A 14,925-nucleotide genomic window follows, 5' to 3' on the forward strand; every position below is an offset into this window, starting at 1 on the left:
TGGAGGTCTTTCACTTTTGTTTAAAACATTTACCCTTTTATTAAAATAGCTCCTTAATCATTTTGAACAATTAGCAATTTGTTTTGCCAGTCTCGATTTTCAGTATTTTAAGAAGAAATATTAGATATTCTGTGGCTTCTACATAATATGCTGTAGCTCCAATTTCAAACATTGAAGCCTCATGACTACTTGCAAATGAGTACTATTAACATTTCTTTAGATTTCGAATAAATTTTTCGCTCATGCCTAAATTCTTGCCTTCTTTTATTCTGACAGAGCATGTTAATTAAAAAAAAACCCCACCCAACAACCAATATTAACAACTGAATCTCTCAAAAAATATTCCAAGTTTTTGACAGTCACCCTATGGCATATACAGTATGTTTTTCCTGGATGTGATGGAAATGATATTATTTATTATTCATTCTGTCAGTAACACAATTTTCTGGAGAAAAATCTACAATCTGTTTGGTGTAATGGTTCGACATTTCTCCTCTTACTCAAATACTGCATGTAAATATTTGAGTTTTATATTAATATTTCTATAAAGAAAATGTGTGAAGTACCCATTTCTAACAGAGGAACAGGCTCCAACATTTGACAGTTTGAACACACTCGAGCTGTCTTTGAGTGCAAACAAAAGGATTTTCCTCCTTTGCTAACTTACGCAGGATTCGGAGGTGCGATACATAAACACTCTCTAGCGTGTACAAATATTGCACCAAAGACCTTGCCTTCTCTCTCAAACCTGTAAAAGGCTTCATCTGTACATGAGACTTTTGCTGGTTTAGCACAGGGGTAGCAGGCAGTTATTTATACATTAGTTCTGGATAGTTTTCGATTACCACAGTGTCCCCAGACTAATATGGTTGAAAAATCGCAATCAATGAGTTGTCATATACTGGCAAAATGCCACTCTGTGACATGACCTTTACTCGCACAGCAGCTATTTAATAATAATAAAAAAATTACTTTATTTTTGAATAATACTTTGGTGGTTGGTTTTTTTTTTTTTTTTGGCTCTGGACACAAAGACATCAGTTACAGTGAGAATCCGTAACTCAGAGTAGGAAAGTGCAGTTGGAACACTCTTAGCAAACCCTGGAGGAGCACAGCCCCAGCCCTCGCAGTGCGAGCACGGGGTAGGCTTTAGCGTCACTGTCTTTAAGGATGTTTTAAGGCTGTGGGAGAACTTAAGGGAGGTAGGAAGAAGGTGGTGAGGGAAGACTGGCCAAGCCTATTTCTTCATTCAGATGGTGATTCGGTGTAATACTTTCCACTGTCACAATGATCACTTGCGAACTTCAGAAGTTGAATACAATAGTTGAAAACGGATGCCTGGCTAAACAACAGCTTTTTAGAAACGATGCTTTTAACTTGGAGTCTTATTACCTTGCATCAGCTCAGAGTTATTGTCTGTATCTTCTATCACGGAATGACAAAAAAGTGTAATTAACTATTACTACTGAATGTTGGCTTCTCAAATGAAGCAAAGAGGTTTGCTATGGAAGAGAGCATAACCAAATACAACAACCACTGATCCTACGATTTTTCTTATTTATTTCAAAGTACTTAACCATGAATGGCCCTCATTTAAAGAAAAGCCCTTGTGGTATACAAGTACGATGGCAGTGTGATGAACTACATTAAAATAAAATTGCATTTATTTCCTGCCCCAGTGGTCTGACCTTACTAGCATTTAGATGTACGGGCACAGGAGGTGCCTACTCCTCAGAGCAGAGCCACGGCGGCTCGGCTGCAGCAGGCGCGGGCGGGGTGCGCATCCCCACACCTTCCGCCGCGTCCGCACAAGCGCCGGGCAATTAATTTTCCCAGATCCGTGCCGGTGTTGCTGTGGCCCACATTCGGTTAATTTGGAAGGGTGATTATTCATATCCGAGCCTGATCCGGCTGAGGTTGCCACACCAGATGAATCAAGGCTGGATACTGCGCGTTTTGACCCGTATTGAATTTTATCAGGTGCTAATTATTGTTTTACCAGAACAACGGCTTAATGCATCTGTTGTTTAATTCCCACTTCCCTATTCTCAAACGTGAACATCAAAGAAAATAAAACACTCAATCTCAAACAGCCCCTGACAGCAGACCAGGACTCGAGTGCTCAATAGACAAGGCCCTTGCCACCAGTTCTCATATTTCCACAACAATGAGCAAACACAAAAACAGCACTAAGCGGCCTTTCCTCCTTTCCGCTCCCCTTGGCCGGTCGTCTGCCTTGCGCCGAGAGGGCCCTCGACGGCAGCCCTGCTGGGAGCGCGGCGCGGGGGAGAGGATTAGCCTCGCTAACATGCGAGCATTTGCAAAAGGGAAGGAAAAACCCCGCTACTGTATTTGGCGTATGAATAACCAAAATGCACGCGCTGACAGGAGACCGGGACGGGCCTGCGGCTCCCCGGGAGAAAATGTAGCTGTGATGAGTGACAGGGCTTTCAGGAAATATGTTCACAATCACAGACAGTGAAGGCCATGACCTAGATCGTTTAAGAGCTTGTCTTGTCAAATTATCAAAAGCTTCTTCCTCTCTGAATAAAGAGTGACATAAGTGAGTGTCAGAAAGCTGCAGGCTGACAAGCCAAGCATACAATAACAGCATGCACGTCACATACTTGCCGAACACCGCCACGGCTAGCGGCAAATCTTAATGAGAGCGCGGCTGGCCCAGGAGACTTGGGTCCCTGCTGGCACAGCTACTCATCTCGCAAAAATCCTTCAGCTCCAAGTCAGTTATGGTCTGACACGACGACTACAATTACTAAACACAACTTTTTAACAGAATCCTCTGGTGCTTTGTCAAAGCGGCGGCTGCTAGGAGCTGCCCCGCTGCAAGCCACCACAATGAAACAAAAGATTTGCCAAAACACACACTTTTCATCACCTCCGCATGGGAACTGCCGCGGAAAACACACAATGCTTCCCTTCAAAACCGCTCCCGCACGAGCAGATGTCGAGACCTCTCCCCGCGCAGACACAGCCACCGCTGCTGGCGCCGGCATGGAGCGGGCCCAGGCGGGTGACCCCTGCGGCCGGCCAGGCCCCGGTAACGGCCACTCACGCTCACCCCGTGGGCACCGACTGAAGAGCGGGGGACACCGCCAGGGGAGAGGGAAGAAGGGCAAACCCCTTGCTTTATGCCCAGGGGAGGGTCCGCCAGCAGGAATGGGCCCCGTTGGCCATGAGGCCACCAGCCAGACCCCGCGGGCTCACCCCCGTGCCTCCAGCCGCACCCCGGCCCGCGGAGGCGGCCACGTTCCCAGAACGACAGAGGCGGCAGGAAATCTTCTGGGAAAGAAGAGGCTAACGGTGGTTTACAGGGCCAGAAAAAGTGTCAGGACACAGGGCGAGGACGCCAGTGGCAGCACCCGGGTGCTCCGTTGCTCACAGGGTGCTCGGGGCACGCAGACAGGCTTGGCACGATGAAGAGCGCCAGGGACCTGGGCGCTGCCGGCTGACGGGCAGCTCGCTGAGCACCCGCTCGCTGTTTTTTTCCTACGTATAGAAGGAGACACTGCCCTGCCTGCCACGTTTGCCTCCTCCCTGTCACACCGCCCTGTTTTGGAAGTTCTTCTCCCACCCTGGCAGCTGAGACTGCAGACCTCACGACACCCACCTAACTGCCACTGAGCCCACGAGACATAGGACGGTCACAGCGTGGGTTTTTCAGCGTATACATCCGTAAGCGTGTCTACATATGTACACACAGAGGCACATACAGATACACGTGTGTACGTGTACACAATGCCCGCGGGAGCAGCACATGGTCAAACAGAGCCGCGCATGAAACTTCTGAACAACTCTGCTACCTGCTCCTGTGACGATCCTCCCGAGGAAAGCACACGGGGTTGAGCTGCCACCAACACGACTCCATCTAAGGTGACTTCATGCTGTCTCAGGGAAATAGACTGACCTAACAGATAATAAATGTATTACCCTGAAAATGTTTTAAATAACTTTGGACATTTTCAAATCAAACTAGGTGAAGTACTGCGAGCTGCCTCATGTTCACTTCTGGACAAAAGTGTGACTGTGGAGAGTCAGTCCGAAACAGACTGTGCACAGGAGCTTGTTCTGCATCCTTTATGTCACAGGAAAAGAGAGCGAACTTTCTGGGAAAGACAAATTAGAAGTTTTTTTTGAGCATCCAAGACATTTGATAGCATCTCAGAAAAAATTAGGGAACATATAAATCTTTTTCCCAACCCTATTAAGGTCTGCTCTATGAAGGCTGCAGTAGCATTTTCAGAGTATTTTGGAGAACTTTGGGGAATGTTGGACTCATTCAGCCCCAGGCTCAGAGCAAAATCTGTGGTCTGCTCCAGCTCTGATGGAGAGCAGAAACATCCCAACAGGCAGACTGATACCGAACAGCCACAGTAACCTGGTGAAACAACTTCAAGGTTTTTGATAAAGTGCCCTGTGGAGGACTCGTAACTCTTTAGAGAAAGTAACTGGCAGGGGCACAGACGTAAGGCCAGTTGATACGATCAGTTCACACAGCCTGAAAACCATAACGCTGTGTCAGACCACATGCCATGGCCTCAAAGCGCGGCCATCAGCCGATGCCAGCACGCGCCCTGCCCCCAACACTCCTCCACACCCAACTGTTGGCTCAATGACTGCGCAAGATGGGTGAAGTTTCTACGTGTCCAATGACCTTCTGTGGATTTATCCTCCACCAACTGCTCCCGTCTCCTCCAGAACCTGAGCAGACCTTCTGCATCTGCTGCATCCCTCGGTCTGCTGCTGATTGCACCAAGGGTCACCTCCTCCTGTCTCTTCTGAACCAAGCTCCTACTGCCTTCCTCACTCTCCTGGTGTCAGCTGGGATAGGGCTAATTTTCCTTCCTCGTAGCTAGAACAGCGCTGTGTTTTGGATTCATCGTGGGATTTGGCATGAGAAGAATGCTGATAACACACTGATGGTTTCAGTTGTTGCTCAGAAATCCAGGACTTTCCAACTCCCCGTGTCCTGCCCATGTGTGGGTGCACACGAAGCTGGGGGGGAGCATGGCCAGAGCAGTGGGCCTGGATTGGCTGAGGGAATGTTCCAGATCATACAGTGTCACGATCGGTGTGTAGAGGAGGGTGATCTGGGAAGCTCGCTCTCTCTGGGACTTCCTCTTCTCTGGGATCGCTAGTCAGGAGCAGGCTGGGCATTGGTTGACAGGTGGTGAGCAATCACATCGTGCATCACTTGTTTGTATTTTCTATTATTTATTAGTAATATTATTATAATTGCTCCTACTACCACCACCATTATTTCAATTATTAAATTGTTTCTATCTCAACTTATAAGTGTCCCTTTACCCTTCTAATATTTTCCCCCATCCCAGGGGCAGGGGGGGGGCGAGCGAGTGGCTGCGTGGTGTTGGGCTGCCGGACGGGTTTAAACCACGACAGTCAGATGTTTCCTAATTCTTGTACTTGAAGAAACGATGAACAATTGATCCCTAACCACTGTCTCCCATCACGGATGATTTTGAAGCTCTTTACAGATCCTCCCCTCTGTCATCTCTCTTCCAGGCTCAAGAGTCGTAGCTGTGCTGAGGGATGCAGAAGAAGGGACCAACGTGGCACCGAGGTGTCCACTGCTTTCCTGGTGATTCCTGATGTTTCATCAGCTTTTTTTTCACAGTTGTGAACTGATTTTTTTGGGAATTGTATCTCGTAACTCTAAAATTTGAGTCCTGAACCGTAATGCTCAGAGCCCATCCCTCCATATGCAGAGATGGGATTATTTTTCCCTGGGCATTTTATTTTACATTTATTGCCACTCAAGTTCCTCCGCCATTTTATTGTGCTCTCCCTCTGTTTCTTACAGTCCCTGGGCAGTTCTTCACAGTTGGCTCACAGCACTGACACTCTAAATAATTCAGTCTTCTCAGCAAATCTTGTCACCCTCTTGTTCACCCTTTTCCATGTCACACTAGCATATCCTACCTTTATCCTCTTATTCCATGCCTGTTTAGTTTCCTTAAAAGCTTTTGGTCAGGAACTTTGTCAAATGCCTTTTGGAAATTGCAGACTATGTCAACTGGATCCTGTTTACACACATGCTTGTCGACCTTCTCCTTTGAAGAACTCCAGAGATTTCTGAGAAGTGGGATTTCCTTTACAAAAGTGGTCTGGAATCCTCCCACGTACATCACACTTACACACCCATTCCCACATGCCCTGCTAGTGCAGTTCCTGGCAGCTGGCTCGGTCTGCACATCAGGCTGGCAGGCCTGTGCCCAGATCCCCCTCGGACATGCTTTAAAAACTGTCACTGTATTTGCCGCTCAGTTACCAACCTGGCACAAAGCAGAAGGTTACCCACTGCTGTCACTAGTCTGGCTGTTTCACCTCCTACAGCTGCTGGGTAACTGTCACCCAGTTCTGGTAATGGGTTAGTTGTCATAGGTTAGTAGTAACGCTAACATTCTCTTCAGTTTCAGACATTTTCTGATCATTCCCTCCACAAAGTAACATTTTGGTGTGGGAATGTCCTGGTTTCTTCCATCATGAATGCCAGATGCCAAAACCATATTTTTAGGTTGTTAGCAACAGCCGTACCCTGGCTGAGCGTTCCTTTCACGTCTTGATCGTGTTGGCCTTACGGGCTTCTTGCTCTGATGTGAAGAAAGATTTACAGTTGGTTTTGACTCCTTTGCGAAGTGCCCCTTCAACACTTTTTTAGTCTCAATTCTGCACTTTAATGTTTAATCTGCCAGTTTACAATCCTTTCCATTTTCTTCATTTGCATACAGACATCGGGTTTTCAGAGGATACCTTTTGCTTTCTGTAACCTCTCCGACGCTGCTGCGTAGCCTCACAACCTCCCTTTCGCGCTCTGCAGCTCTGCCGTGCCGTCCTCTGCTCCAGGGAGGGGGCAGAGGACACCCTGCTCTTACACCCCCGTGCTCACTGCACAGGTAGCCTCTGCCTGTCATGCAGAAGTGCAAAGAACTGCCTGGAAGTTTCAAAGAAAAACCTGTCTGATTTAAGGTGGACCTAAACGGGCAGCAAAAATACATGCTGTGATGTTCCTGATAATCTATACAACTTAGGTAGCACTTAAATTTTGGGATGATAGAGGACTCATAATTCTTTACTGAAAAGTGCTTTATCAGAACTTTTTACACACAGAATGTGTAAAATAGAAAAGGTGGAAAGAGATGCGATGAAAAGCAACTTAAGATTACAGCTCTGACTAACTGTTCAGCAGAAAGGGGGTGCAGAAATACGCCATTCACTTCTTTCAAGTAATGGTACTGTGTACATGTTAGCTATAGGCAAAAGCACAGCTAGAAAAGGAAGAGCAAATTTAAACTTCTAACATTCAAATACCGAAAGAAATAGTAAACTCCCCAATGTGCTGGGCATCGTCGGCCTATCCCACGTACCACGGGCTGTGGTGAGCCTGCAACAAGCTCCTGGCTGTCCCTCCCTCACTCCTGCTCCCGGGCAGCAGCAGGAGGACGGACGCGCACGGCCCCCCCACCCTGCCTGGAAATGACACCAGAAAGCACACGAAGGTGTCTCTCCTGTCTGACCGCGAAGCTCCAGGGCCAAACCTCCCCCTGAAACTCAATTATTGCATGATTTTGCCATAGGGGGAATATAATGACAGAGGTTACGGAGCATAAGCTTTACCAGGTAGAAGAGTTATTCGGATAAACTTCTACATTCAGTGAAAGGGAGGAGAAGGCCTTCTCAGGATCTCTTTCATTCTTTGACCAAATAGAAGAAATAAAGGTAGGGAGAAGACATTTAGAAAGAGATTCAAATATTTCCAAATTTCAAAAAACCTAATGTTTGGGGGAATCAAACAGGTGTTTTTGGAAGACAAACATTTAAGCTGTATCTTTAGACAGAAAATGAAGTAGGAATGTATGCTGATGTTATTGCAGCTTGCCTTTATCCTCATCTTTTTGTGTTTAATTCAAGGGAAAAAAAAAAGCATAAAAGGTTAATTGCTATGTACAGGACTGAATTTCTGGGACATGTAAAACCATAATAATACCATACAAGGTTGAAAAAAGATAATAATATGTTTAATCAGGCTTTAATTTTCATCTATGTTTTATTTTAGTAGATCATATCAAACTCCAAGGCCTTCAAACTACTTCTACCCTTCTCTTCAGTCCCTACCGCACAACTACCGCTGCTACTGAGAAGCCGCAGGGAAATTAAAGGAAGGACACAGCAGGTCTCCTACTGGGATCTCTGGAACAGCAGGACAAATCTTCATGCTGCAGTCATACCTCAGCCTCCTACTACACTGAATCGAGTGTCCTACTGCAAACCTGAATCTAACTGATATTTTTCATACTCAGTTCAGCACTATCTATGTATCTCCATGAGAAGTACACACATTTAAAGTCTCTCTGGGAAGGGGTTTGTACACACACACAAAAGCACACGAATACAAGACCTTCCCAAGTGTAGTTTTCTAGTATCACTTAATCTCACAAAGCAGTAACATGACTGCAATATACTTCTGCCTGGTTGTAATCCCACAGATCTTTAATGTTAAATAGAGTTATTAACCTCAAAAATTTTGCTTGTTTTGCCAATCTCTTTTATTCTTCTCCCACACTTCCAACTGCTATGGCATTCAACATTCTTAAGAATATTAAAGAATGCCTTTGTATAAAAGTCTCCTTCAGGTCTGGAACATTTTTGCCGAAATAGTTCATCTTGCACTGAAACTTGACATGAAATTATTCATCCGGGAAGCAAAAATTTGAAGACCAGTGGTGTCTAGCTTGAGGTACACCATACTTTAAAACAGAAGTTGCTGGTTTGTGAATTCTCTGAGCTGTTACAAAAAAGATTCTGTTAATACATATATATCTATATACCTGTATTTTGAAATACTGATAGAAGCTTCTACTTAGGCCACATGATGATAGCAATAATTTTAAATCTTTCTCTTCAAAATCTTTAGATTTCTTCCAGAGTCTGCAGTGGTGGTGCATGACATTACATTCCTCACATCCAGGATTCCTGGTAAGTAGTATAGAACTGACCTAACTACTGTGTGGTATCGTACAATCCCAGACTGGTTTGGGTTGGGAGGGACCTGAAAGCCCACCCAGTCCCACTCCCCTGCCATGGGCAGGGCCACCTTCCACTAGCCCAGGTTTCCCAAAGCCCCGTCCAACCTGGCCTTGAACCCTTCCAGGGAGGGGGCAGCCACAGCTTCTCTGGGCAACCTGTGCCAGGGCCTCACCACCCTCACAGGGAAAAATTTCTGCCTCAGATCTCATCTAATTGTACTCTCTTTCAGTTTAAACCCATTCCCCCTCATCCTGTCACTACTATCTCTGGTATAAAGCCTCTCTCCGTCTTTCTTCTATCGACTAACTTCCACAGGCAGCAGTAACAGCTTTGGGCAGACTGTCAAGAGCAAAACAGTTTCTACTTCACAGAATCACAGAATCACAGAATTGTCTAGGTTGGAAAAGACCTTGAAGATCATCCAGTCCAACCATTGACCTAACACTGACAGTTCCCAACTACAGCATATATCTAAGTGCTAAGTCAACTTTACTCTTAAACACCTCCAGGGATGGGGACTCCACCACCTCCCTGGGCAATCCATTCCAACCCCTAACAACCCATTCTGTAAAGAAATGCTTCCTAATATCCAGTCTAAACCTTCCCTGGCGCAATTTGAGGCCATTACCTCTTGTCCTATCACTTGTTACTTCGTTAAAGAGACTCATCCCCAGCTCTCTGCAACCTCCTTTCAGGGAGTTGTAGAGGGCCATGAGGTCTCCCCTCAGCCTCCTCTTCTCCAGACTAAACAACCCCAGTTCCCTCAGCCGCTCCTCGTACGACATGTGCTCCAGACCCTTCACCAGCTCCGTTGCCCTTCTTTGGACACGCTCAAGTGATTCAATGTCCTTTTTGTAGTGAGGGGCCCAAAACTGAACACAGTAATCGAGGTGCGGCCTCACCAGTGCCGAGTACAGGGGCAAGATCACTTCCCTGTCCCTGCTGGCCACACTATTTCTGATGCAAGCCAGGATGCCATTGGCCTTCTTGGCCACCTGGGCACACTGCTGGCTCATGTTCAGCCGGCTGTCAATCCACACCCCCAGGTCCCTCTCTGACTGGCAGCTCTCCAGCCACTCCTCCCCAAGCCTGTAGCGCTGCTGGGGGTTGTTGTGGCCCAAGTGCAGCACCCGGCATTTGGCCTTATTGACGCTCATACAGTTGGCCTTAGCCCATCGCTCCAGCCTGTCCAGGTCTCTCTGCAGAGCCTCCCTGCCCTCGAGCAGATCAACACTCCCACCCAACTTGGTGTCATCTGCAAACTTACTGAGGGTGCACTCGATCCTCTCATCCAGATCATCAATAAAGATGTTAAACAGGAGTGGCCCCAAAACCGAGCCCTGGGACACCACTCGTGACCGGCCGCCAACCAGATTTAACTCCGTTCACCACAAGTCTTTGGGCCCGGCCATCCAGCCAGTTTCTTACCCCGCAAAGCGTGTGCCCATCCAAGCTGCGAATAGTCAGTTTTGCCAGGAGAATGCTGTGGAAAACGGTGTCAAAGGCCTTACTGAAGTCAAGGTAGACAACATCCACAGCCTTTCCCTCATCCAATAAGCAGGTCGCCCTGTCGTAGAAGGAGATCAGGTTTGTCAGGCAGGACCTGCCTTTCATAAACCCATGCTGACTAGGCCTGATCCCCTGGTTGTCCATTATATGACTTTTAATGGCACCTGAGATGACCTACTCCATGACCTTCCCTGGCACCGAGGTCAGACTGACAGGTCTATAGTTTCCTGGATCCTCCTTCCTGCCCTTCTTGTAGATGGGTGTCACATTTGCCACCCTCCAGTCCAATGGGACCTCCACAGTTAGCCATGACTTCAGGTAAATCATGGAGACCGGCTTGGCGAGCACATCTGCCAACTCCCTCAGCACCCTTGGGTGTAACCCATCCGGTCCCACAGACTTGTGTGCATCCAAGTGGTGTAGCAGGTCTCTGACCACCTCCTCTTCAACTGTGCTGACCTCAATCTGCTTCCCCTCCGCATCTCCCAGCTCACGAGGCTGGGTGTCCAGGGAACAGCCAGTTCCACTGCTAAAGACTGAGGCAAAGTAGGCGTTGAGCACCTCAGCCTTTTCCTCATCCTTAGTTACCATGTTTCCCTCTGCATCCAGTAGGGGAGGGAGATTTTCTCTAATCCTCCTCTTGCTGTTTCAAAATGCATTCAGAAGAATTGAAGAAATATTTTTAAGATATTGTCTATCTAGTGCTTGGTCATGCACTGAAGAGAGTATTTCCATAATGATACAGTTTAAATGATAGAAGTTTTGAGGAAAAAAGTCTCAGCCAAATGAAGTCTCACACCTTCCTCCCACCTAGTCTTCAGTGCAGAGGATACACCATACCTGGATGACCTTTAACATCTGTCAGTATTGTTACAGTACTTGACATTTTTAGTATTTCCATACCTGGTTTTGTGCCAAAGTTACTCATTCATTCATCCAAGACAACTCTGAATGCTCCGTAAAATCTCACAGCAGAACGCGAGTGTTTCATGGGCCTCCCCCTCCCCGGGAAGCGCGTGAAACCCCTTCCCCCTCTGTGCTGTCAGCCTGGGACACGCAGCCCAGTGCCGGGCGGGGAGTGCGCCCCCACCCCAGCTCCTGCCGAGGCGCTGCGCCGTGAGGCACGGTACCGAGAGCATCATTTGCACCAAGTACTTTTTTCTCTCCAGTGCCTGTGGTGGAGAGGCAGCGTAACACGGTACGAACCAGGGGCTACAGTCACTGCCAACAGGACCCCAGTGTCCACCCAAGCGCTATGAGCTGGTCTTGGTACAAAAAGTTGGGTTTTGAACAACAGGAGTGAAGATAGAAAATGCCAGTGTGGTTCCCATGGGATTAAGACAGCACATCAGTAGGTTCCAGACATTAAATATCAATATTTTCCTCTTAATAGTAGAGTACACAATTTTGCAACTGTTCCACTACTTTACAAATTCTCTTACGCTGCATACGTGGTGGGCCTGTCTATAGGGATACAGAAGCAGAGAGATAATTAATTTCATCATTATCTTTCTTCTTGCATGTTCATAAATAATAGACGACTTCACTGAAAAGCAGGCAGAAACTAAGCGAAGGCACATGAATACGGTTGTAGACCTGCTTCCTGATAAGCTAATGTCAGGTAAAATTTTTATTCACCTGTACTTGCGTAAGAAATAAAGTCCCCCATTTCCATTTTGCTCATAAAGTCCGTTTGCAATGTAAAATACACCACGGTTACAAATGTCTCCCAAACCCATTTAGACATTAGTTTGAACTTCTAATAATATTTTCATTGATGAATATGTGATCATAGTGAAAAAAACACAGATCTGGAACTCTTGGAGAATCAGAGTTATTCTTTGCTTCTTGCTGGCATGCTTGCAGCATACCATGTCTCCTAATTTCAATCTCTCTACACCTTCCGATCAACAGAAATGGAACAGAAAAACTAAACTGGACAAAACTAAAGACTGAGTGTTTACAACGCTCTAGTTTGTTTTCTTTGAACCACGCTTCATGAAAACTGTGCTGCTGTTAGGTGACGACTAACTACAATATTTTCATGAGCTTAAACAAATATGCACTATATAAAAGTAAAGAAAATAAGAAAAGACTGTGGTCATTTTAAACTCAATTTTTGACGGATACAAACTGATAATGACTGAGCTCTTTGCCAGAGACTATACTCACATCAGCATAATGCCCCTTCATACCACAGCGGTTGCACTGTTTATTCCAATAGGCTCTCTCCAGACATTCCCTGAAGTAGTGGCCAGGCAAGCAGCAGTTCAGACAAAAACGTGCCGGGCAGCTGTTTTGTAGATGACCTCTTTCTGCACACAGGCAACAAGGGGGAACTTTCTATGGAGAAACAAAAGAAAGAATTACGTTAGGTGAGAATGTGTGAAAAAATCAAGATGAAAAAACCAGAAGAAGAAATGAAGAAGAATCCACCCCAAATAAATGTCTACTGCTGAGGAACTGCAGAGATGTTATGTTTCATCAAGGAATTAAGTGAAGAAAGACTATGAATAGAGTAAAACTCGACGTTGTAACTTCACAGACTCCCTGGACCTTCTTGATTCGGACCTTGTGTCAGGAGCGCTCGTTACATGACCAGTGCCCGTGTTATTTGCTCAGTGAATACAGCAAAAATAATCATTAAACCAAAAAGTACATTTCAGTCAGAGCAGAAGTGTCGGGCACTCTGTATGAACACTTATTTTTTTATTAAATTTTGTAAAAGCAGAAAACCCGAGCTGTGTGGTGGGAACACGATGCACAGTTGCACTGCAGCATTCTGTGGGACAGACCCCGGCGCTGTGAGCAGGGCCCAGCCGGGGGGAGCGGGAAGGGCCAGCCGAGCCCCGCGGACCCTGGCACGTCCCAGCGCTGTGATCAGCAGCAGAACTGGGGCAGGGAGGTTTTCCAAGGCGGCTGCTGCTCAGGGACGGGTGGGCACCAGCCCGCTGTGCTGAGCCACTGCGTTTGCACCCTGGGGTTTCTGTCTTCGCTCACTGCACTGCCTTTATCTCGACCCAGGAGCTTCTCTTGGTTTTGCCCTCCCAGCTCCCCCCCACCCCTTGGGGGTGCGTAAGCGAGCGGCTGGCCGGGGCTCGGCTGGCCCCAGGGTCAGGCTGACACAAGCCCTTGGCTACGTGCCCCGGCACCCAGACAGTCAGGACAGGGAGCGACAAGGATAAAACACTGAGCACCATTCCCCAGGCACACCTGTATCTCTCTAAAGCACCTCCCCAGCAAGCGCCTCTGCACACCAAGGGCTTACACTGTGGCTGGGTGGGATGTCGTCACGCGGAGCCTCCGCGACTGCGGCTCCTGCCGACCCTTGTGGTGACGGCAAAATCCCGACGCTCATGCAACTGCCCCCAGTTCTTCACAGCAGAGTGACCAACTTTAAACCTCTAACCCATGCACAAACTTTCTGAATATTTGGCATCTATCTGAGCTGCTTAAAACTATTTCCAGTCTCACCCTGTCTATAGTTTTTAACATTATTCATACCCGGTTCATTATACGATATCTGCTTTCAATCACTTGCTAGGGGTGGTTTTTGGATCCCTTAGGTTCTCCTTGCTGAAAATACATTTGAAAAACATTTTACATCTTGAAACTGGTTTTACAATACAAAAAAAATATTTCTACATTATAGTTGACTCTCTTTTTGCTCAGTTTATACTTACAGATCTTTTCTTTTACAAAAACAATAAAAGCAATGACCTCCACGAAACAGCTAATTTCCTATAGTAAACTGATCTTGTGCAAGCTATCCTTCAACTTGAGCAACCTTTCAATGAAAGAATAAACCCCTGAAGCAATGCTTCTAACAGCAAGTACAAAAGAGTATTAGAAAAAACAGCTGCATCTCCAAGTCATTTAGGTGCTGCATTTACCTTTGGAGTAGGACAGTTCTTGGACAAATGACCTGGTCTGCTGCAATTCTTGCAGGTGACGTTTTTATCAGCTGTGTAGTATCGCATACTGGTGTGTCTCACACTCGCATAGTTGGAGATCTGCGCCTGGCGAGACAACACGAGCAAAATCATTTGAGATTCGGTGGTTTAGTGTTTGTTAGGACTGGAAGTCTGTGAAGCTCTCTGCTGGTAGTGTTCAGTTAGAAATCTAACTTTTTACACCTACAATTCACACATACAGGCTGGAACTGGGTAGTTCTGTTCTAGAGAAACCTGCATTGTCTACAAGGGAAGTATTGTCTTGTTCAAACTTCCACTCCGGGACATTCTTCTTCGCTGTTTAAAACAGCAGTTATGAAGATTTGCTTTCCCTTGATTAGTCAAGACACTTTTACTCGCTGTGCTATTATTTTATGACAAACCGGAACTTCTCCCAGGA

The 14,925-nt window shown here is 46.6% G+C and overlaps 1 protein-coding gene across 3 annotated transcripts in view; it reads right to left on the minus strand.

The window, feature by feature from the left end:
• ZCCHC7 (zinc finger CCHC-type containing 7) overlaps positions 1-14,925 on the minus strand; it is a 117,601-nt gene that overhangs the window by 24,900 nt on the left and 77,776 nt on the right. For all 3 annotated transcript variants that reach the window (XM_074813107.1, XM_074813108.1, XM_074813109.1), the window contains 2 exons: positions 14,466-14,591; positions 12,745-12,915 (listed from right to left, as the gene is read on the minus strand). In XM_074813107.1, coding sequence (XP_074669208.1) covers positions 12,745-12,915; positions 14,466-14,591 — 297 coding nt within the window. The remainder of the gene's footprint in view (positions 1-12,744; positions 12,916-14,465; positions 14,592-14,925) is intronic.

The sequence above is a fragment of the Strix aluco genome, chromosome Z, assembly GCF_031877795.1.
Source record: "Strix aluco isolate bStrAlu1 chromosome Z, bStrAlu1.hap1, whole genome shotgun sequence".
NCBI lineage: Eukaryota > Metazoa > Chordata > Aves > Strigiformes > Strigidae > Strix > Strix aluco.